Below are 23926 nucleotides of genomic sequence, written 5' to 3'. Positions count from 1 at the left end.
AGTCACTAGTAACAGTAATATTAATTTCTCTTTTGTGTTGCCTGTGTAACACTACAGCATCTGTCATTATCAGTAGTCACTGCATTGCGTTGCTACTCATTGACATAGTTAAAGTTAAACTTCTCAACATGCATGACTGGACACGCTTGACACTTAACTCTTACATTACTGAAAATCACCAGCTCTCATTGAAAATGACATCATAGTGTCACTACAGTATATGGCTTTATTTCATCTGTCACTTTATTTGTTTTCCCAGCTAAGGTCTAGGATTTTTCAGTCTCATAGCTGGTTGTTGGGCACTAGAGTCTGTTCTCTGATTAGCTACATCTTTCCCTCTTGTAAAGATGAATTTGATTGACAAGGGCAAGTCTCTGTTTGGAATAAATCTGCAAGAAGAGCAATTGTATGTAACTCTAGATGGACAAACACGTGGATAAATATAGTTAAAAAATCTTCAGTCCAAATTGGATGAACATTTTACATCAAGGATCATGGCAGAATAGGGTACCACAATATACCATTATGACTTGAATCTACCGAACATTCCATACATACTAATTTTCTCTCTTTCCCTTCTTTTGAAGCACAGACTTTACGGAGCATGAAATCCAGGAATGGTACAAGGGCTTTCTACGGGACTGTCCCAGTGGCAACCTCTCCATGGAGGAGTTTAAGAAAATCTACGGAAACTTCTTTCCTTACGGAGATGCCTCAAAGTTTGCAGAGCATGTGTTCCGTACCTTTGATGCGAATGGCGATGGCACAATAGACTTTCGGGAGTTCATAATTGCATTGAGTGTCACGTCACGAGGGAAGCTGGAACAGAAGCTCAAATGGGCGTTTAGCATGTATGATTTGGATGGAAACGGATACATCAGCAAAGCAGAGATGCTGGAGATTGTGCAGGTATGTAAGGCTTCCTGAAGCTTTTATGAATTAACCTAATATTGGCACTCTGTAAATCCTTTTCTTATCATCATAATGACTGCTGAGGTCTGAAATAGAATCAGATATCACCACAGAAGACACAAAAGAGAACCCAACCCAGGATTGCTACCCAATTTTCACATCGCATATGTTGTTATTTCTCACTTGCGTTAACAGCAAAGATAGCCGTGGTGTTAGACTGTCGGGAAGCTCCATACTCTAAAGAGAGCCCAAGTCTTATTTCTGTCTCTGATAAACAGGCTGTCATCAAAGTGCACTCCTTCACATGGTTATTTATGTTTGCTGTCATTGCAATTGGCCTGATTTATCTTTGCAGCTTTACTGAGAAGAGTAATTTTAGCAACAGGTGATTTCTCAAATCTTGAGGCCCTTTCGAAACCAAACCAAAAAGTTTGAAGACTTGTAACTTACTACATTTGTACTATAAAAGTTTAGCTGTAATATAGAATAAAGGTAAATGCTACACCCACAAATTATTTTTAAAATAACAATGGTTTAATTGATGCATTTCATATAACCAAATATGAAAATGGAATTTAGTTCTGTTTTGGCGGGCATCAAGAATGAGGCCATCACCTCTCATGTCTTGATTGCTTTATTTTGATGGATGGTTTACTTCCATCCCTGGCAGGCCATGGTAAATCTAATGATGTACTGAATGATGCACCTCTTTTAATGATGAATAGCCAGATAGTGTATTAAGGCTGCACCACAAAAGAATTAGTTATATGTAATCATAATTATATATTTTTTAGGTTTTCTTAACATTTTTTTCTTCACTTTTCACATCAAAATCAAAATAAAACTGTAATTTAACGCAATAAATTCATAAACACTTTTGCTGAATGGCATATGATAAGAAGATTAAACATACAAAAATTGATGTTTTTTTTTTTTTTTTTTTAAGCATGGGACTAAGACTATAACAAGTAATTTTTGCAAATTCAACAAAACCATCTGTTAGCTAGCCAGATAATGTGATCAGCAAAAATTGTAAGGACAGTGTAGATTGCATTGCAGATTTTAATTTTACGCTGCATAAAAATGGTTGTACAAAATCAATGAATGGAAGATTTTTAGTGGCTAATGGGATTTGTATAATTTGGGCTCTGTTCCTTTATAAAGATGCTTTGTAGCAGGATTTATTTTGAAAAGTACTATACAAACAAATTGTGATAAAAAATTTAAGTTAAAACAGTTTTCTTTTTTAATTTGCATTTATGCACACAAATAGTGCAGTATTTAGGCCTGTTGTCTTAAAGATAATCGTATTGGACATATTTCTACGTGGTCTTTATGCATGTCACTCTGCTCTCAGCCATGTGCTGGGATTCTGCCTCATCTCTGAGTAATCAATGCTGTTACAGCTCACGGGTCTTGTTCTCACTTATACGTTCTTATGCCTTTGATAATAAAGTCTGTGCAGTCAGTGTTAATTCAAACAGAGACATTAATAGGAGGGGAGAGTAACTTAACTCTCTTGTTAAGAGATAAGGGAATCTCTTGTGTATCGTCTCCCTCAGGCGATTTACAAGATGGTATCATCAGTGATGAAGATGCCAGAGGATGAGTCCACACCTGAGAAGAGAACAGAAAAGATCTTCAGACAAATGGACACCAACCGGGATGGTAAACCCTTTTTCTCCCTATATCATGAAACTACTTTAGCAGTTGTATATGAACAAGTGGTCTTTGAGGGCCGAAATCTTTGACTGAAACATTGAAGGTTAATTAGCACTTCTCCGATGGCATGATTTGACTGTTAACTTACTGAGATATATCATGTCTCATGTAATGTCTCATTTCTCAATCATTGTTTCAATCGCCGAAAAATGTGTTTTAAGTAGTAATTTTACTCTTAAATATTAAATTGTAATATGTTTTTAAATTACATTTATAGCAAAAGTGTTTTCTGGCTGTGTGCATTTTTGTGTAAAGTTTGTATGCTTGTTTTGTGCACTCTAGTACAACAAAACAAAGTTAAACAAGGCTTAGGACTGTCTACTTCAGCATGAAGGGCTGTGCATGAAATTGCTAATCAAAAACCACACAAATGGGAGTATACAGAAAAGAGAGTGGAAAGAGTGGCCTGATTCTATGGTCAGATGAACTTTTGCATTTCCTGCTCTCTCATGACTAGAGTCACAAGGAACGGAGGCTGGGTGCATGTTTGTGTATTTGTGGAATCAGATGCAGCATAAGTGTGTTCTCCGACAGATAGCCTATTTTATTGAGCACAGTGAGGAAATTGAGGAATGAAGCACTACAAATGCACAATTCGATCAAATTAAATCATGCAGTCTAAGCATGGACTAAACTGAATGCTAATCTTCTCTATAACTGAGAGGACCTGTTCTTGAGCCATTTCATCACTCCTCACTGGGTAACAGTTTCTGTACACCAAACCAAATATCAAACATTCCTTCGCCAACTCTCACTTTTGAATGCAAGGAGACGGCAGTGCCACCTGCTGACTGATATGGAGCTTCAGTCACTGCTTGTTTTTAGGGATGTCCCTATACTAAACATCAGTCATATACCAAATGATTAAAATTCTACTATTTCTGTTGCAATTAAACAGGAACACTAGAATAATTTTAAATCCTACACGTGAATTTAGGCATCACAAATCAAAAATATACAGTATGAAAATGGATATTAAGAGATTAAAGATTACATTTAACATTATTGTTATTATTCAATCATTAGTGTTTTTAAAATGAAGTAAATGCTTGCGAAGAACAAAGGTAATCTCAATGTAAAATCAGAGAAAAAGAGCATGCACAATTTTGCTTAACTTCTGTTAGACTATATGCTGCCCTTTTTTAGCCTGCAGACCTGTAGGCTTCTTTGATTTAATAGAAGCACTAAAATCTTTTCCATTGTTTCCATAACATTTGAACACGTTCATTCAGACTCTAACACAATGAGCCGGATATCAGAAAACTAGCCATCATTTTTCTATTGTAAATAATATGATTTTCTAAGAGCCTGTGTCCTCTCTTGTTTTATTCTAGGAAAACTGTCTCTGGAGGAGTTCATCAAAGGGGCAAAGAGCGACCCGTCCATTGTGCGTCTGCTACAGTGTGACCCCAGCAGTGCAGGACAGTTCTGAGATCAGCGTCTCATGCTTCAACCTTTTATTTATTTATGGGTTTTAATTTAGTTTTTGATATAGTTGCTCCTTCCACTCGCAGGGAAATGATGAGGGTGAGGTTTTTTTCCAGAGTAGGGCATCTGGGTCTCATCAGACTGAGCTTGGCCAGATATAGAAACACACACGCACGCAGAGTTATTGGCTGCGTTATCTCTGTAGGGAGCCTCACCGGGCCTGGAAGAGGCCTGTGATGGAGTGAGTTCGGGTAACTAGAGCATTTATCTGAGCTCGAATCACTTCCTGCTTAGAAAAGAGGTTTCATGTCAAAGTACATACGTAGTCAGTTTTATTCTTATTTTCTCTGGGTATTAGATGAGGCAGTTTAATCTTGACTGATACAGGAATATAAGATGCACTCAGTAAAACAAAGTTTTATTCTTAATTTTTTTTTTTTATTATTAAAAAATATCTGATGCCTGAATCAATAGTGTGTAAACACCTCAGCCTTAGTGATTTACATATTTGGGTTATTTTTAACTTTATTTAGACTATGTAGTTTCTCTCAATTAATAGTTTGGCCAGCATTATTATTGGCAGATCACAGTATTATTATCCAATGGGACCAATAAATCAGGCATGCAGATTTTCCAGTTGTATGAATCCCCACATTGTGCTTGCAATCTAAAGAGCCTTATTAGTGCTGGAAGCGCACATCCAATTTTGTGTGGTTTAGTTTGGTTTTAGTCGGACAGTCTAGGTTCAAAAGACATGAAATGAACTGCGTTCTCTTTTACCAGTTTTTTAATGTTTGTACTCTAGTAACTGTAGGCTTGTATATAAATCTGAAATATCAGACACGCATGCAAAACTGTACTCAGAGTTCCATCCTAGGAGGCAGCGATCGGTTTTATTTACATTTTTAGCAGAAGCATGTAACCACGTTTATCTGCATTTGTGGACAGGAGAGTATTTGTGTAATGTGTATGCATGTGTTGTGTGTACTGTATGTGTTTGGTTAATATCAGTTACAGCCCTGTTTGCTCATCCTGGTTCTAGATGTTGTGTGATGCAACGTTTGCATTATTGCAGAACGTTTTTGTTATTGAAGAAGAACTAAAGCTTTATTGATTCAAAGCTAATATGATTTTAGAATCACATTTATCTGCTATACAGACAGTCTTTAACTCTGAATTGTACACATGAGCATCAAGTTACTGAATTGCCTTATACACACTCAAGTGTTTCTGTGGGTGAGTGATTTTTATATGGCTTTGTTACTTTTTTTTTTTTTAATCAAGCTTAAATTGCAGTAAATTTGCTTCCATCATCCATCTGTTGAAGAGTTGTGATCCATGTTCTTCCCATTCACCCCTTTAACAGATTATGTAATTATGTTGACGGCCTTTTGCTTAATATATTATTAACCTGTCATACTGAGTTGCACGCTCATTTCAAAATAACATCAAGAGTGTAAGAGGAAATAGGACCCATCGCTTTTCAAATGCCCCTTGCATTCATGTTGTATTCATACCTGTATCCATTTCACTCATATATTGAACAATAGGTAGAGAGCATTTATTCAGAACTCCTAATAGTTCCTGAATCACCCTCTGCCAACTGCTTCTACTGATGTTCAATGTTCTTGAATGTCCTTGTCAACGTCAAATGCTTCTCACCACAGTGCGTTCGGCTCTGCTATACGGTTAATGAATGTTTTTATTTTTGTTTTTATTTCACTTGTTGAACAACTGCTGTTTTTGTAAAAATATAGAAAAAGAAAAGTTAAAGTGGCAGATCAAAACTGCTCTGTAATTACATGTTTTATGCATATTTTATGTAGTTTTTCATTCTTTTCTTTTTAAACATCTGATATAACATTTCTGTATCACAGTTATATCGTGGTCAGGTGCCAAAAAATATGAAAGCAGTATTGTATAAATTTATACTGTACAATTGTTATTTGTCAAACAAATTGTTTGTAATTGTTGCATTTTGTAGATTTTGTATGGTAATCTGTATTTTGTGACTGTAGACTTGAGACATAGAGATTTGTTTTGGTTATCATATTGAGCAGAAATTAAATCTTGAGAGAACAAAGCATGTTGTTGTATTGCATTCATTTACTTTTAGAATCATCCTTTTTTCCCCCAGTGGCAGTCACTGTGAGAAACTCCCTCAAAATGGGTTGAAATGTAGTAGTACCAACTTTGGCCACAAGATGTCAGCTTACGTCTATGTTTGTGTTGAATTGTTTGAGGGGAATTATTTGTTTGCATGCTTGGGTTCAGGCATAAAATCTGAATGAATGAAAAGCCAGTTTTTGAAGGTCCTGCCCAGCCCAGGGGCTTCTGTGAGGAAATCTTACACATGTCTGACACTCTCGGTGGTACTCCGGCAACTCTATATCACCGTCATTGTGGTGCTGTAAGATTAGATAGGCGGTGAAACAAATCCAAAATTTCCACTTCTACCCACCACATGAGAAGCATTCCTTAACAGTATAACCATTGTGCAAGTAGAGCATTTAAGTGCTTTATATTTACACTTGTACACTAAAAATAAAAACTGTAGGATTTACTTTGAAACAATTTTGCTTCAGAAATTGCTATATAAAGCTATATATACAATAAACTTGAATAATAAAAAATAAAACAGACCAAATAAAAAATAAAAAACTAATTAGGCCTTTGTCGCTTTTGTATTTATTATTTAGTTATTTATTTATTGGAGTGGAGTGGTATAAATGCACAGAGACTGATACCATTTTAAAATGTTCTGTTTTCTGTAGCAGTAGATTGGGGCGGGCCATGTTCTCATGCTCAGGCAATAGATGACATCATGTGAGTCAGCAGGATTAGTCCTGAATTGCTCGCTGATATTTTCCCATCAAATTACATTTAATGTTATATGCAAGTAACTGGGTATTTGCAGCCATAACTGTTTTTAAAAGGTGGTGCATGAGAAAGATTTTCTTCATTTAAATTTCCTAGTAATTCTAGACACCCAACATGAGAATACTTAAGTTGTCAGAGGACAACTTTATTGGACTGGTACAACTAGTAAAATGTGTCAATTCAGTGTGTGTGTGTGTGTTATCTATAAACTACTGTCACATTTTGCTAAAAATGCAGAATCGTTACCTGTCAGACGGGTAGAAGCTGAAGCCCTTCTCCAGGTCAAAACAGGTTATTTTTCTTTTACTCGGGCATGCCACACCTCTTGTGAAATGTCCCATGAAGTCTGACAAGGATGCGAATCAAGTAGAACTGAATGGGTTTTTAAAAAAAAAATCATGACAGAACAAGACATTACAAATACAGACTGATAATGTGTATTTATACACCTCTGTCTCTGTTAGTCTTTATGCTGGAGCAAATTATTAAATATTATTTTTTTACACTCAGGTGTCTCTGTTCCCATGACTGATAACTGCAGGTCATTAGTAGATTTCACCTGACCGATCAATAGTCTTGTTGAAGCCTGCCATTTTCATATGTGATATGTCACGTACACATTAGCAGCCACTGAAATTATGAAAAGTTTCTTAAAATTTTTTGTCATAGGGGTTTTTTTTTTTACTGGTCTGCTCATTAAAAGCACAACTGGTACAGGAGCTCATCCCAGGCTGGCCTAATCCCAGATTCAAGCAAAGAAAGAGCGCATTTGAAGCTTTTAAAATAGAGCCACACCTGTTAGTCTAACAGACGCTTTTATTTGCAGCCCTAACAAACAAATAGCAGTCTGCTAGTCAACAATACCTGTATTTGGATAGGCTCAGACAGATGGCTAAAAGTGAACAAGCATTCCCTTTCCCAACAAGAAAATGGAAACAAAAGTCATATTTCATTATTATTAACTGCTCTGCCAGCTGCAGTGGTATGTACAGACCTAAACATCTTGCTCCTCAATACCTCACTGAGCTTCTCCAATCATATCTTTTAAATAAACAAAACGTCTTTTATTAGATTTTGAGATTTATATCTAGGTTATTTAGAGATTAATCAGTAGGCTATTTAAACATTTCCCAAAAAACACGCCTCTCGAGTAATATCTCTTTGCGCAATCAATGGAAAAACTCCCACGAACAGAATGTGAGTCTCTATTTCAGATGCATGTTTTAACAGCATTTAAGCGTGCAGGTGGCTGCCACGCCTTCTTTTTGCTTTACAGCCAATCGCCGTCGCCAAATCAAAGTAGCTGCGCGGGGATTGGCTGGCTCGTCCCCTCCTCCAGGTAATGAGAGCGCACCTTTGCTTGCTCACAATAACAGCCACCTTGAGACTTCCCAGAATTAACACAATTTTCCGCATGATACTGAATGTTTGGCTGCTCTCCTTTGTGCGGAACAGACGGAGGATGCTGTAATGAGTGTCGGATCCGAGAAGTTGTTTGACCTGTAGTCCGAGTTTTCTTTCAGCCGTTCCCTGCGACTCACCTGCCGCATCTTCACTGACCTGAAAGTCCAGTTTCACTGTGGGAGCCCAGCAGTGCACATGGCTCAGGAGGAGAAGTAAGTCGCCAATGTAAACACTAATGCAGTTTATGCAAACTTAAGTCAGTTATATAGCAACAAGTTGTTTGGAACTTCATGACATTTATCTTTATATGTGATGTCATCGCAGCAGGTCGTTTTGTTTGATAAAATGCAAAGTAAATATGTTTCAGCATGCTTTGATCCCATGGTTCTTTATTACACTACCACTTGGTAGCGTAAAAAGAAAAGAGGTCCTAGAATAGAACCTTGTGGAACTCCACTATATTTTACTATAATTGCTAATGTGTTATTCATTTTTTTCTAAAATATTTATTTAGATGATCACCAGTATAAGGGTTTCTACACTACATACTATACAGTAAATTGCAACATCAAAGAACAAGTGTGACAGATTGCTTTTTTTTCTTTACCTTTTCCTCTTCTGGCTTGTGTTTGTTTGTTGTAGTACATCTATAACGGTGGGCCTGGGCAGGTGGCTTATATTAGCTAACATCCTTGTACAGCCCCTCCCATGCAACCCTTCCTCACTGTAGTATCAATATCCAGCAGGATATAGTCCATTGTCCCATCGAAAAAAGCAATTGTGTGGAAAAAGTAAAAGGATAGTGCTGGGAATATCAGTTGTATGCTCCAACCCTTTGTAAACTTCATGAACCCTAAGGTATAGAGAGAGGTGGTATTATTGGGATCAAGCCTGTTGTCCACACATTTTTTAATAATATTTTTTACAATATATATATATATATATATATATATATAATGTATGTATATATAATTAACTTTTATTCATATTTTCAGTAAGCGTCTGGTGGTGGTGGTCCCTAATGAGATGAATATTCCATCACGCCGTGCCTTCACAAGTGAAGATGAGGCATGGAAATCTTACTTGGAGAATCCATTGACTGCTGCCACCAAGGCCATGATGAGCATTAATGGAGATGAGGACAGTGTGGCTGCCCTGGGAATCCTTTATGATTATTATAAGGTCAGAAATCATCTGTAACACACTTAAGAAGAAAACTAATGTGCCTGTGGTGTACATATATGAAAACGTATTGTCAGGACATTATTTCATTTCTTTTCCTTTAGGTTCCTAAAGAGAAGAGGCTCTTACCAGTACCCAAACTTCCAGAAGATCATGAAAAGAGGTCAGTCCAACATGCAAATGAGGTCCAAAAGTCTGAGACCACTTGTGAAAAATGTATCTGTTCAATTTTTCTAAACTAATACATTTTATTTTTAATTGCAAATTAAAAGCATAACCATTTGAGTGAAAGTTTGAACTGAAAGAATTACATAAACTTCAGAACATATTCATGATACATGTTATCCAGCATGATTGTTGCTTATTTGTGAATGTAGAATCTTAAACATTTCTTCATCTTAGGCCATAAATTTCCTTTTTTAATTTTTAACTTTATTTCCAAGGAATTAATGAATGAATGGATGAATGAATGTCCATGTTCCAATTGGATATAATAACCCATTTGATAACCACTTTCTTTCAGTCGGATCGCTCAAGATGGCCTTGAGTCCGCAGAGAATCGTATCCAGGTCCTGAAGTCACTTCCTGTCAACCTGTCCTTGAATACTGATGTGCACAGTGCAGAAAATAAACAAGACCTGTTCGGTCCAGTGCCAGTTGAGGAGGGTGTTGTGGCCACTGTGAAGGCTGACGTTTACGCTCAGGCATTCTCCAACCATCACCAGCATCAGGGGGTTCAGTATCAGCGCATGACCTACCATCAGCCTTTACAGGTTCCAGCGAGCGTCAGCCACGACGAATACATGAAGGACGAACAGTGCAGTACACCAGATAGCACCTTTGAGGACTCCTACCCTGAGGAGACTATGGTGAGCTTTCGGTCAGTTAAAAACATGTCAGTTTACGTCAGTCACTTGTCATTAAACATCGAGAATAATATGTAAACGTAAAGCAGTTTAAACCAATTTGTTTCTTTAGTAGGTTCATACTTCAGTCATATACTGTTTTTTACAGAAGTACAGGATGCCCACCACACTAGGGACAGACGATTTCTCCCAGGAGCATTCGGGGATGTAAGTACAACATGCCAAACGCTTGATATTCATTTATGCTACCATTCAAAAGTTTTATTAAATGTTTTTGTAAAACATAGGTCACTATCCATATAACTTATATATGGATAACTTATATATTATTTTATATAACTTATAAACTTATATGTCACTATCCATATAAGTGGATAGTGACATTATAGGAATTCTACACTTCTAGTTTTTAAAGTTTTCTGCAGAAGTACATTTGAATCACAGTAATCTGGAAATCAAGCTCTATCTAAATGCTCTGTATTAGATGCCTCAAATTATGAGCCGAGACTTTAAAAACATCCAGATTTTAACATTTTCTGCACAGCAATAGATTAATTATTAGCGGTTGTACAAAAAATCAAATACAGAAACTGTTCTTCTGTAGACTTTCTTGTATTATTGAATTCTCTAGTAAAATTGCTGTGCTTTATTACCTTAACTATCTTGCCTTCTATACTACTCCGATACCGATAACATTAAAAGTCACTTATTATTTGCCCTAATATGCATATATTGTGCATCCCTTTCCTTGATGAAGAATGTGAACCATATGGCATGCGTGCCAAAATCATAGTTGAATGTTAGACTTAATTTTAAGACTTGATTTTTGCTTGTGTTGCTGGTAAAGCTGTTTTTTTTTTCACAAGTGTGGACAAACAAAGTGTTTTTCTTTCTATTATGATTTCCATTCACACAACCGTTTTTCTGTCCACTCCTAGAGACATGTTCCAGTACGGTATAGAAGCGAGCCGTTCGGTCCGTGAGAAGGCCGGTGAGCGGCCGATGATCTATCTGAACAAGGGCCAGTTCTACGGCATCACTCTCAGTGAGACCGGGGCCAACAAGGGCCTTCGACATCCCATCAGTAAAGTGCGGGTGAGTTTTGCTGTTACCATGACAACCACTCTTAACTCTGTAATATAACTAATAAAGGACCAGAATCATTGGGTAACAACTGTCTCTCTCAGAGTGTAGTGATGGTGGTGTTTGGACAGGAGAAATATCGAGATGAGCAGCTAAAGCACTGGAACTATTGGCACTCCCGCCAGCACACGGCCAAACAGAGAGTCCTTGACATAGGTGGGCATCTGCTTTATGTATATATATTTTACATATGTCTGAAAGGTGCACATAAGCAAAATTCTTGCCACATTTTTCAGGTAAAGCACATTCAAACATTCACTTTCAAAGTGCTGTCTAATCGATTAATCGTGATTAATTGCATCCAAAATAAGGTTTGTGTTTACATAATATGTGTGTGTGTGTGTGTGTGTGTGTGTGTGTGTGTGTGTGTGTGTGTGTGTGTGTGTGTGTGTGTTTATATATACATAAAAATATACACAGATATATTATGTAAATACAAACTTTTATTTTGGATGCGATTAATCGCGATTAATCGATTTGACAGCGCGACTTTCAAACCAAGCCGTTTTCTGTCGGTCAGCATGGCAAATCTGCATGACCAACTTGAATCCATTGCGAAATCGTACCTGCACGCACTGCAAATAAAAATGTCTGCCTTAATTTTCCAGTACAAATTTCTAAATGTTCTTAATTCAAAATACTATCACTTGAAATGAAAAAAATTACTAGGATAACAAATCATGTTTTCTAAAAAAATGTTTAAAAATTAAGTGATTTTATTCTTAAGAAAAAGTCTGCCAGTGAGCTAAGAAAAATAAACTTATCTCTTTAAATTAAGTTCATTTTTCTTACCACATTGGAAGATATTTTTCTTGTTTTGAGTCTTAATTTTGATCAGTTTTTCAGGAAACAAGGCTTTAATATCATAAGTAATTTTGCTTCTCAAGTAAATGTATCTTCATTTAAGAATGTTCAGATATTTGTACTGGAAAACATGGCAAAAATACTGAGTAAGAAAGAATTAAATTTTGGAATTTACCCATAAAAACTGAACAATGGTAAATATTACAGTACCTTAACACTTATTATATGTTATTATATGCCTTTTCCACCTCTTTTTTGCTCTGCGTCTGTATCCCTGGGATACCGGATAACTGGATTCCCTTCCTTTTGTTCATCTTTTTTCTCCCCGGTTCCTCATTTGTTTTATTTGAGGTGTATCCTAAAAAAGGGTCTGCAACTTTAGCACAATGCTTAGGGCAAAGTCTTCCATCATAAGGACAATGAGGGGTCAGGTTAAAAGGGGGAGTTTTGTCACCTGAGGGGCACTGCGATGGTCTTCTCCATGGCAGCTGGCAGCCTGACGTGGTTTGGGCATGATTTTGGAAGACCGAAACCCAATCTGCTGATCCTGATGTTTTCCTGATTTGAATAACAGTATCCAGGGATTTTTCATAGTGCCTGAGGCAGAAGATCAGGATTTGAATAGGAGCATTAACCGTTTGGGGGGAGGCAGAATCCTCAGACAAGCGGGGGCTTGGGAAAGGGTCCTGCTCTTTTGTAAACGGGAGCCTTGAGTAACATCTGCCATACATTTAAGTGGTGTTGTATTTACACAGCAGGCAGGCACTGTGTCATAGACGTGAAGCGTGTAACAGAACGCCTGCGTCTGAGGTCAAAAGGCGTCCCGTTGTGGTTTTTTTGTTTTCTTCGAATTTTTAAATGACTCTGAATATAAACTGAAGTGCTCAAATTTGCTTGCAGCTTTGCATATTATATACATATTTACTCAGGGCAAAACAAGTAAATTATCTCTTTCTCACATTTATCTTATCTTCATAACAATTTGAGTGATAAGTTGAACTTGAAAATTGACATGAATTTGACAGTGTCTCAGTATTTAGTATGTCCAGCCTTTGCTTTAACAAGAGCAGTACCTGAGCTGGCAAAACCTGATGATCGTGTTATCCAGCATGATTCGAGAATCAAAAACAAGAGCATCTTGTGCTTGTGCGTCAGTAAAAGCGATGAAATCTGGACTTTTGCACAAAAGATTTCAAAAGGTCACAAACTTGATTAGATACTAAAAATAATGTAGAAACTTAAATATTTGTTATTCATTTTGCATATCATTTAAAATATTCAAAACAAGTAAAGAAAATAAATACAAATCATGATAAGATCGTTTAAGAGTATGTTATCTAAATTTAATTAGATACAATTTATTTTATTCAATTTATCATTTTTTTATGTTTTTTTTTTTTATCTAAATAAGATCTTAGAATAAGAATCCCAGATTTTACTTTTCAATGTAAAATATTTGGAATATATGCAGTTTATTTTATTTATTTAAATAAGACCTTAAATTGTAGATTTTTTTTAATGTAGTCAAATACTGTATATATATATATATATATATATATATATATATACATTTATTTTCTATTTTATTCTATTGTTTACTACTGTTTTATTGATAAAACTTTAGTATAGGGACCAATTTTCACTATTAACAAGTTGCTTATTAGCATGTCTATTATTAACATATTGGCTGTTTATTAGTATTATAAAGCACATATTCTGCAAGACCATATTCTACATCCATAATCCTATCCCATACCTAAACTCAACTTAACTACCTATTAATAAGCAGCAAATTAGGAGTTTATTGAGGCATGTTTAATGGTTTGTTAATAGCGAGAATTAGACCTTAAAATAAAGTGTGACCGTTTTATTCTATAATTTAATTCTAATTAATTTAGTTTATTCAGTTTAATACATTTTTGAATATCTAAATAAGAATCTTGAATCTCAGATTTTCTGTGTGGCCTCAGACATGTAACTGTTAAGGTCTTAAAGAGAATATTCTAAGTAAAGCCCCGTTCACACCAAGAGCGATAACTATAAAGATAACGATATTAGCATCCACACCAGCGAACGATATCGTCTGTTTATTCTAAGCGCACATGCGTCTGCCGCTTTAAATTCTTGAGCTTGTTACAGCAGGATGGATTCTGATTGGCTGTCAGTGTTTTATCGTTCATCAGCTGGGAAAAAAATCGTTTTAAAAGTGATCACAACGATATCGTTCCTCTGTAGTTATCGTTATAGTTGTGGTGTGAACTATGCTATTCTTTAATATTGAGAACGATTTTTAGAACTATATCTTTATCGTTATCTTTATAGTTATCGTGCTTGGTGTGAACGGGCCTTAATGCCAGAAATTGTCAGTTACTTATAAAATTACAAATGATAACTAATGTCATGTTTCACCCTTCAGCTGACTATAAAGAGAGCTTCAACACCATTGGCAACATCGAAGAAATCGCTTACAATGCTGTGTCCTTCACCTGGGACGTCAATGAGGAGGCAAAGGTGAGGCTTCAGCTTGGATTCTCAGAGTTGTTACTGGAATCTGAAGTTTGCTGTGTGCAAGCTGAAGATGTTTGATAACAGCCGTTGAACCTGAGGAGACATTACAGCTCCCTTCTCCTCCTCTTCCCTGCAGCATCCTATTCACTGTCAGGAGGATTCTTCCTTCTTAGTTCCAGTACTTAACAAGCTTACTTTAAGTGCACACTTAAGGGAGGAGGTCCACCCAGTGCTCATGGTCAATATTTGCTTTTGAAGTAGCCTGATATGTCACTGTAATAGCCAGTGGAAAACTTAATAGCAAATTCCCTACCTTTGGAACTAATTTTATTTTATTTTTATTTTTTATGCAGTTTCCTAATTCAGAAAATGCCTATAAAAGATAAGGTGTTTCCTGAGAATTTTTAATAAAGGGTTGCACAAATATAAACATTTACATGCCTTCAATTTTCAGAGCCAACTGATGTATGTAGGAGGATGTTGTAAGATTTCAGCGTCACTTTGTATTTGTTCAGCCATCATTTGCTCACATGCACCCACATGCACACAGAAAGTCAGAGCCCACACTAGAGAGTTTTGTTGTGAAAGATTTGTCCGTGTGTGCAGTTGCTAACGGATTCCTGTCAGAATTCATCACGTGGCCCTGAGAACGCAAGTGGTTCTCATAACATCGAACAACAAGCTCCTCTATGAAACAACAGCTACAGGCACAGACATGAAAGGACGGGAGACCATCAGTGGGAAACTATTTTCACCTCGGGCTGAAAGATTCGCTACCTTTCATCTTTCAACAGTCGTTTTTCCAGTGTCTCTTGATATGTTGGCATAAGACAGGTTACAGTTGGGAATATTTCAAATCAATTTAGTTTTGCTTACTATTTGAATAAACCGCAGACAGCCACACAATGATAGAGTGGTTGTGTGGTTTTTGTTCAGAGTCACCATTTAGAGATTTTAAGATTGTGAACATTCAACAGAAGATGTATTATTCACTATTAAATGTCACAAATCTACACAGAAGCTGGGTGGGTGTTTTTGAGGTTAAAGATAGACTAGTGCTAAAAAGATGTGTGCTTTATTCACCATTTTGCTAAAGTCTGGGAGGCCATCCAGTAATAGCTTTTTCTTCAGGACTAGTCTATTAATCAAACAGTCTGTAAAGATTTCACTACCACCTCTTATCACCACTAGCAAACAGAATTGCAAAAATAATGATTTTCAGACATGTTTCCCGAACATGTGTCTGCCATTGGTCGAACAGATTGACACACCTCTCCTGAATAGTACGCCACTGGTTGAAACAATGGTGCTAGTTTTGGTGCATCGCAGCACATTTTTGCAGCTTTTATAAGCATCTTGTGCATGCACACCTCATTTTTAAAGTAAAAACAAAAAAAGTTTAGGGTTGATTTTTATTTTTTTTAATAAATAAAAATGTGCATGATGAACATATTTGACTAGAACTTCATTCAAAAGAAACAGATATAGACAAAAAAATAAGGAATGCAGGGCAGTGGAATGAGAAAAAGCAAAGTCTTGAAAAAAGTTTTAAGTTAAACATATTTTAACTTGCGGGTCCATTAGTGCGCTGTTTTCTAGATATAAATCTTTAAAACATCCTATTTGAACAGCCCCTCTCCTGTTTTCTAGTTTTTAAATGCACAAACATGATCTTGTGCAAACAGGCCATTACTGCACTGTTTTCGAATGACTTCTGATTTTTTAAAGTCGACTTTTATGTGATGAGAGTCGAAGTCGACTAGTCGCTGATGATGTCATTAATGAACAAATAAGTCTGGAGCTGTGACAAACACCTTGTGCACAGCTTTGGCATATGACACAGCGCTGCCCACATGGCTGTTGCTCCTATAACAGCTTTTTTATCAGTTCTTTTGTCTTTGGGTCGTTATATTTCTCACAGATTTCTGCTCATTCTAAATCAGATACAGATAAAGAAGCACAGTAAAGATACATTCATATGAATGCATTAGTGAGAGCGATTGTGTGTGTGAATTAATTCTACCTGGCAGTGTCTCTCTACTAGTAGTGAAGCTGTGGGATTTAGTTATAAATATTATAAATAAATATTATAATTATAAATATCTAAATATAAAAGCTATTTTATTGAGAAATCACAGAACAGTGTTTACAATACATTTCCGCGCTGAATGACTCTGTGTGCGTGATGTACGAGCTACTGTCTGTAGCCTATGTGTGTGCGTTACAGTGCAGCAGCGCATTAGATTAGAACGGCGATTAGCTTACCTGTACAATAAGCTGTTTAAAACGTGCATTCTCCTGTTCAATTTCGAGCATCCAGTAATATAATCACACATGTCTTGTGGAGTGCTTTCAGAGTATGCATTTATTTGTCATTTGAACTGTTTGGAAACGGAGCGTAAATGTGGAAGTCCTTCAAAGATTTCTTATCTTGTTGCGACCAGCGACTAGTCGACGTCAAGCTTAAAGCAACATGGCAGAGCATTGAAGTCGATTAGTCGGTGCAACCCCTAATCCTTACTGCACCTTTGTTGTTGTTAAATGCAAAAACATGTTCAGTATAAACAACCCTTACAGTACAGTTTTCTGTTTTTAAACTCAGAAAACGTTCCATGTGTGAACAGCCCCTTACTGCAGTATTTTATCGTTTTAAATGTACAAAGCGTTCTTGAATGACTCCTTACTGTACTTGTTTTGTGTTGTTTTGTTTTGTTTTGTGTTGTTTTGTTTTGAATGCAAAAACATGTTCTATGTAAAGGGGCCTTACAGTACTGTTTTCTAGTTCAAAAATGGGTTCTGTGTGAATGGAGCCTCACTGTGATTTTTTTCTAGTTTTAAATTCTGCGAGAACATTCCCTTTATAGCTGAGCAGCTTAAGTGGAAAAACTGCCTCTGGCTCTTTTGTCATAAGATAATGAGACATGATTGCCTGGCCATACTTGACCTTTTCCAAGCTCAGAAATGCATGTTTTGTCAAGCTGATTTGTGTATGCATCTTGTGTTTTTTTTTTCCAGGTTTTCATTACGGTGAACTGTCTGAGCACCGATTTCTCCTCACAGAAGGGAGTCAAAGGTCTTCCACTTATGATCCAGATTGACACCTACAGTTACAACAACAGGAGTAACAGACCCATTCACAGAGCCTACTCACAGATCAAGGTCTTCTGTGACAAGGTTGGTGCTGCGTCCGTGTGGTTTAAGTCAAGGACCTGCCTCATTTTATTTGCATAGTTATACAATAAGTATTACAGTTTACAGTGGACATTTTCTGTTTGCCATTGCCATTTCTTGTAATAGCTGTAATGATTTGACCTTCATGAAGTGTAATTATTGTTGTATTGCAATTCATTTGATTTGTCACTGGAATGAACTACTTTATATACGGTACTAAACTTAGTCAATAGTGCTATTTAGTTAATGTAATTTTGATTTGTTATTTTTTTCCCTCCTGTCCTTTCCATGCATTTTATCTGTGTAACAACAACAATAGCCAGTATGATCACAGAAACATCTCTTCTGTACAGGGAGCTGAGCGAAAAATTCGTGATGAGGAGAAAAAGCAGCTTCGGAAAAAAGTCAAAGGTCAGGCTGTTGGCAACCAGGGTCATGATGGTGAGAGTTCTGTCAATCATCCATACGTTTGCTTATATAATATAGTGTCATTATCTATCATAAACAATTTGCATTACAGGATTTGACCTAATATGTGACGACTGTGACCATGTCTTCTATGAAACATGACTACGTGTGTTTCTCTGCGTCAGCTTGCTGATTTTGACTTGAGACATTTGTTTTCTTTCACTCTGTTAGGTAAGAGAGGGTGTTTTGCCACTTTAGCTCAAAAGAGGCCAGATATTACGCTCTTCAAAACTATGACAGACCTGGAGTCCCAGCCTGTCCTCTTCATACCCGATGTCCATTTGAACAACCTCCAGAGAGCCGGTCAGGTGAGAATGCATGCAGTTCTCAATGTGACACTGAAGTTGTTTCAGTGCTAAATTGATCAGAACTAATTATTAAGGCGTAGTCTCTTAGTAATGACTAGATTGTAGTGACTGACTTAAATTATTCAAATGGATTTAATCTCTCAAAAGTCGCTGCTTATAGATATTGTGAAAGCATGTGCAGTTTTAAGTCTCTATAACCTTTTGTTTTTTCTTTGTTTTCAGGTGTTCAGTTTTGGTGTTGAAGTAATGGAGAGTGATGGGTTAGTGCGTTTACTAAGAATGTCCTGCTTTAATTATAATACAATTACTATTGGTATTGCAATGCAATGCAAGATATGGCTTTATAATAATGGTTATGTGCTCCGTATCAGTGGACAGTAATTGACCAGTATTTAATTGCTGTCTATTTTCCTTATTTTTATTTTAAGATTACATTTGCCATCATCCAACACTCACTTAAATTAAATGTAACTTACAAACTATATGTAATAGCACTTTTGAGTTTAATCATTAGCAAACTTGTTTAGGGTTTTATTTGTAATTTATTTAGACAAAATAATGTAATTTTTTATTATGAGCCATTTATTTTTGTTTTATTGTCTTTTTGTTCATTTAATTGTATATTCAGTATAGTAAATGTCTATTTGTATTAATTCATTCATAAAACTACATCTCATAGGAGAAATGCCTTTCAAAGTCCAGCAAGCATCAGACCCGTAGAATCAAGCCAGTGTGTTTCATATGCTTTGCATCTGCTTCTTGCAGTATATCTGTAGCATTGAAAGGCATTATTATAATCATAAACTTGTTTATCTGTTTCTCATGCAGTGTGGCCATGAAAAGACCATTCCGATCATCAGAGGATGATATTTCTCCACCTGCCAAATACAGCAGAGAGGAAAAGAGAGGTATGATTTACTGCATATGTGTGAAATCTACAAGTCAACAGAATATGTCCCATTCTTCTGTATTAATTCTTAATGATATTTTTCTGCAGTCCTGCTGTACGTAAGAAGAGAAACCGATGAGGTTTTTGATGCACTGATGCTAAGGTCCCCAACACTGAAAAGTTTGCTTGAGGCGGTAAGTAAAGTGTCACGCAGTACAGCACATGGGATGTACACTTTGATTCTTAACAGACAGGAGTGAATAGGTTTTATACTGCATTTAGTAGCAGATCCGATTACTTTCCATGGAATACAACAACAGAGTCGGAAATAAGCTGCCATTCACAGAGGCTTTTCAGAAGATTTTCTGTTTAAGCTGCTGTTTGGATTAAGGTCTCTCTTTTTTTTTCTTCAAGATATCAGGCAAATATTCTGTTCCTATGGAGAAAATGACTAAAATCTATAAGAAAAGCAAGAAAGGGTGCGTAAACAGTGCTAAAAAGACTATATACTGTATATAGTGATTAGTATTAAATTATTTTGAATTCAAATTTCATTTTCATTCAACCACTAGTATTCTGGTCAACATGGATGACAACATTATTGAGCACTACTGCAACGAGGACGCATTCATCCTTTCCATTGACAATCAAGCGGACTGTTTCCGGGTGACTCTTACTGAAATCTAAATGTTATTGCCACAATAACACACGCTTCTACTGGGAGAACTTTTGTTACCCTGAAGCAGAGCACAATTCATTCTGTGCATCTGTTTGGTTCTTATGAGCTCTGTATTAGAAGAGGAAAACGCTTTAAGAAGTCGTCGACTTGGGAATGCACTTCAGTGGACTCGTTGAAATAAACTTTATGATGGACAGTCTGAGCAACACATAAAATGCTCTTCCAAAGCACTATAAAATGCCATGTTGATGTGATGTGCTGTCTCCCCCTTGAGGCCCAACAGTGTGGAGCCCTAAAAAAAAGTGCCAGATTTTTGCATGCATTCAGTCCTTTCCTTTATCAGTTCTTGCATGATATTTGAACATAAGAGATCTATATAGATACTCTTATTCTATGAAGACATTGTGTTGTAATATGCACAACAAATAGCATACATTGATGAATGCCCCAAATGCTACACTGTACTCTTTACCTTATGTGTTACATGAATGTATAGTTTACGCATTTTCCTCATTGTGTTGTATCTTGATGTTTTGATGTCTTTATAAAAAAAATAACATGCCTTGTAAATATTTTTTATGGTGTTATTTTATCAGTTGAATAAACAAAGTCCAAAGAATCTTCTTGGATCTTGAATCTTCTTCACATGCATTCATTTGAGAAACTGTTGTCCAACCAGAAAAAGTTTTAGTCACTTATAAAACCTGCAGCAAGGGGAAAACCGGATGTTCACAAACTATAATCCATTATATGCACACTGCCATTCCAAAATACCATTCAGTAAGATATTTTATTTTATACATTTTTTTAAGACATGATTTATTAAATTGATCAAATGCGACAGTAAATATTTTAGCCTTATTACAAACAACCTTCTATTCTTCAGATAGTCCAGAAAATGTTAAAGCATTAATATTAACAACTGTTTTCAAGATACTAAGACAAATGTTTCTTGAGCAGCAAGTCAGCATATTAGAATGATTTCTGAAGGATGCTGAAAATTCAGCTTCACCATCACAGAAATCAATTGTTTTAAAATAATTAAAATAGACAGTTATTGTAATAATATTTCGAAGTATTGCAATTTAACTGTATTTTTGGTCAAATAAACGCAGCCTTGATGAGCCTTCTTTCAAAAACATTTTAAAAACGTATCAACCCTAAACTTTTATATTGTGCATGTATCATTAAACTGCTGCCAGCTTAATTTGTATTGTAGTATTTAACAATGAACTTGAAGTAAATAGTTATTTTAGAACGTTCTATTAGCTGTTTTATTATTTGTATGAAATTTGCATGAAATAGCCTATTTATATGTCCCTGCTTTTGCTAAATAGCAGTTTTATGTTAATGATCCCGTCTCTGATTTTCAGAGAACTGAATTTAAAAGCACAATTGATTTCACATTTTAATATGCAAACACACCCTCTGACTCTGTTTGATTCCCAGGCTTTAGGTGTGTGTATAATTATGCAGGCACAGGTGTCTCCATCCCAGTCTATGCATAAGAAGGTTCAGTTTTAACCCTAGGGGTATTTGCTGGCTTTGAGTAAGTCAGGCTTGAGCAGTTCCCCTGGACAACAAGAAAATGTTCAATAGCTTTTTAGCAGCCATGATTTATGTATTTTTCTATACAAAAAAATAATTTCATAAACCCACACTGAAAATTGTTAAAAATGTGCAACTGTGGCTACAATAAAATGGTTGTATCCATGTTACTAATTACCATTTGTATAACAGTTTTACTACACATATAATGGTTAAACTATATGGTAGCAAAACCATTAATTTGTGGTTACCATGGTTTATTAACTATAGTAATCATGTTTTTTGGGGGGAGGGGGTTTGTAAACCCATTGTTCATTTTCTTAAGGGTTAGTACAATGTATCTTTCTGCAAGGAATCGATACATTGGTAAAACAGATACAATACGTTTTACTGAAAAGCAGGATTGTTGCATTTTTCTCCATCGCACAGATTACCAGCCTTTAATATGGATATGGACAAAATGTCTCATATAAAAATAAAAAATAATATTAAACAAAAAACACCACATTTTCTATCGCAACCAAACGGAAAACTTCACTCTTATTTTGAATTTGCCAATAAGGAAGAACTCTGAATAAAAGTGAAAGTATTGAATGTATCACGATTCGAGTTTCGATGTTAGCCTAGCAGAGAGCTGTCTTGTCTTAAAATGCGTTTTTCCTCATTTAATGTAGGCTAGCATATACATATTAAAAGCAACATCTAGCAATATCATTAGCTGTCTTGTCAGGAGCTGTTCGGTGATGTTTACAATCCTCGTCTTCCTTTCCTTGGTCTATGGTGAGTTTTCGATATTTATTCGTGCCCTTATATTGTTTTCAGCCGAGTTGCTTGCATATATGTGCATAGAGAGATTATATATTAATTTATGTAATTAGAATGTAATGTTTCACGACGTTAAAATCAATGGGTCAGAATGGTCTTTTTGCTTTCGGTTTTATTTTCTGTAGTCTGGTTTTGGTATATTTGGCGCCCCCTGCTGTTTGAGTGAATGTTCTCTCGTCGCAGGGCTGGAGGGAGCAGATGTGGTCCTGTCCTGCTCTCTGATCGAGGAAGGGGGCGGGATGGGAGGCATGATGGGCGGGGCGATGTTCAAGCGCACTCCCTCCACTCTGGTCTTCAGGGATCTTGTTGGAAATGATGGTCTGTCACCAGAGCTTGTGACCCCGTATAACCCCCCTGAGACCCCTAACGCTGACGATCTCATCTTTGAGTTAACCTGTAAGTGCACTGAACCTAAAGTCAGCAATTGAATGTCTGCATTAAATACATATATGTTAGAAACTCTTTCTTTCTCTGTTGTTTCTCACCCCACAGTACCATCTATTCAGATTCCTAATGCAGACTTGCTTCTTCATGCTGATTGCAATGAACAGGAAGTGGTTTGTGAGATCAGCCGTTATGTTCCTCACGGTGCTGAGCTGGATTCCCTCCCTGCTCATTTCATTGGCTCAGTTCAGCTGGAAGGTGGTGGGATCAGCCTCACTCTGGTGCTGCAGACCCTTCACAGTGAGACAACACAATCTGACACGCAACCGCTTATGCAGAGTAAACTGAACCTGCCTCTCAGCCAATCAGGAACATTGCAGACAGAGGGTAATGTTGTAATATGTTATCTATCTATCTATCTATCTATCTATCTATCTTATCATCTATGGAACTTTTTGTACGCTCCCAAAACATGTGTTCTCTCGCAAAATAGTGCATTCCCCCAAGAAACTTTGTGCTTCTTGTAAAACATTTGAGCTGTCTCACAAAAATATTATGTGTTGTCTGACAAAACATTTGTGTTCTCTAACAAAACATTTGTGTTGTCTGACAAAACATTTGTGTTCCCTAACAAAACATCTGTGTTCTAACAAAACATTTGTGTTCCCTAACTAAACATTTGTGTTGTCTGACAAAACATTTGTGTTGTCTCACAAAACATTTGTGTTCCCTAACAAAACATTTGTGTTCTCTAACAAAACATTTGTGTTGTCTGACAAAACATTTGTGTTCCCTAACAAAACAT

At 36.4% G+C, this 23926-nt stretch overlaps 3 protein-coding genes across 3 annotated transcripts in view; all 3 read left to right on the top strand.

Moving 5' to 3' along the window:
* Positions 1 to 347: 347 nt before the first annotated feature.
* LOC107684177 (neurocalcin-delta A-like) lies at positions 348 to 5500 on the top strand. The gene is made up of 4 exons (XM_016480390.1): positions 348 to 406; positions 588 to 909; positions 2475 to 2580; positions 3969 to 5500. The coding sequence occupies exons 1-4, from the start codon at positions 348 to 350 to the stop codon at positions 4064 to 4066; spliced, it is 585 nt and encodes a 194-aa protein (XP_016335876.1). The 3' UTR covers positions 4067 to 5500.
* Positions 5501 to 8322: 2822 nt separating this feature from the next.
* Positions 8323 to 20918, top strand: LOC107684167 (grainyhead-like protein 2 homolog). Its single transcript, XM_016480380.1, has 16 exons — positions 8323 to 8558; positions 9342 to 9528; positions 9633 to 9691; positions 10052 to 10397; positions 10543 to 10601; positions 11333 to 11489; positions 11582 to 11693; positions 14758 to 14852; positions 17865 to 18023; positions 18374 to 18461; positions 18660 to 18796; positions 19019 to 19056; positions 19625 to 19704; positions 19794 to 19879; positions 20100 to 20164; positions 20258 to 20918. The coding sequence occupies exons 1-16, from the start codon at positions 8542 to 8544 to the stop codon at positions 20370 to 20372; spliced, it is 1800 nt and encodes a 599-aa protein (XP_016335866.1). The 5' UTR covers positions 8323 to 8541; the 3' UTR covers positions 20373 to 20918.
* Positions 20919 to 22524: 1606 nt separating this feature from the next.
* Positions 22525 to 23926, top strand: part of LOC107684168 (tapasin-related protein-like) — a 5563-nt gene continuing 4161 nt past the window's right edge. Inside the window, exons 1-3 of the mRNA XM_016480381.1 lie at positions 22525 to 22692; positions 22921 to 23133; positions 23230 to 23508. Coding sequence (XP_016335867.1) covers positions 22656 to 22692; positions 22921 to 23133; positions 23230 to 23508 — 529 coding nt within the window. The 5' untranslated portion in view covers positions 22525 to 22655. The remainder of the gene's footprint in view (positions 22693 to 22920; positions 23134 to 23229; positions 23509 to 23926) is intronic.

Source organism: Sinocyclocheilus anshuiensis, unplaced genomic scaffold, assembly GCF_001515605.1.
Source record: "Sinocyclocheilus anshuiensis isolate Anshui unplaced genomic scaffold, SAMN03320099.WGS_v1.1 scaffold1893, whole genome shotgun sequence".
Taxonomy (NCBI): domain Eukaryota; kingdom Metazoa; phylum Chordata; class Actinopteri; order Cypriniformes; family Cyprinidae; genus Sinocyclocheilus; species Sinocyclocheilus anshuiensis.
The sequence above is the reverse complement of the archived record's forward strand: the minus strand, read 5'-3'. Positions and strand labels throughout refer to the sequence as shown.

Excerpts from the sequence above, each read along its gene's own strand:
- LOC107684167 (XM_016480380.1), top strand. Across the intron at positions 19,057-19,624 it reads GAAGTAATGGAGAGTGATGG|TGTGGCCATGAAAAGACCAT; the intron begins GTTAGTGCGTTT and ends TTTCTCATGCAG. Across the intron at positions 19,880-20,099 it reads TGAAAAGTTTGCTTGAGGCG|ATATCAGGCAAATATTCTGT; the intron begins GTAAGTAAAGTG and ends TTTTTCTTCAAG.
- LOC107684177 (XM_016480390.1), top strand. The coding sequence starts at position 348 with ATGAATTTGATTGACAAGGGCAAGTCTCTGTTTGGAATAAATCTGCAA. Across the intron at positions 407-587 it reads AATCTGCAAGAAGAGCAATT|CACAGACTTTACGGAGCATG; the intron begins GTATGTAACTCT and ends CTTCTTTTGAAG. Across the intron at positions 2,581-3,968 it reads AATGGACACCAACCGGGATG|GAAAACTGTCTCTGGAGGAG; the intron begins GTAAACCCTTTT and ends GTTTTATTCTAG.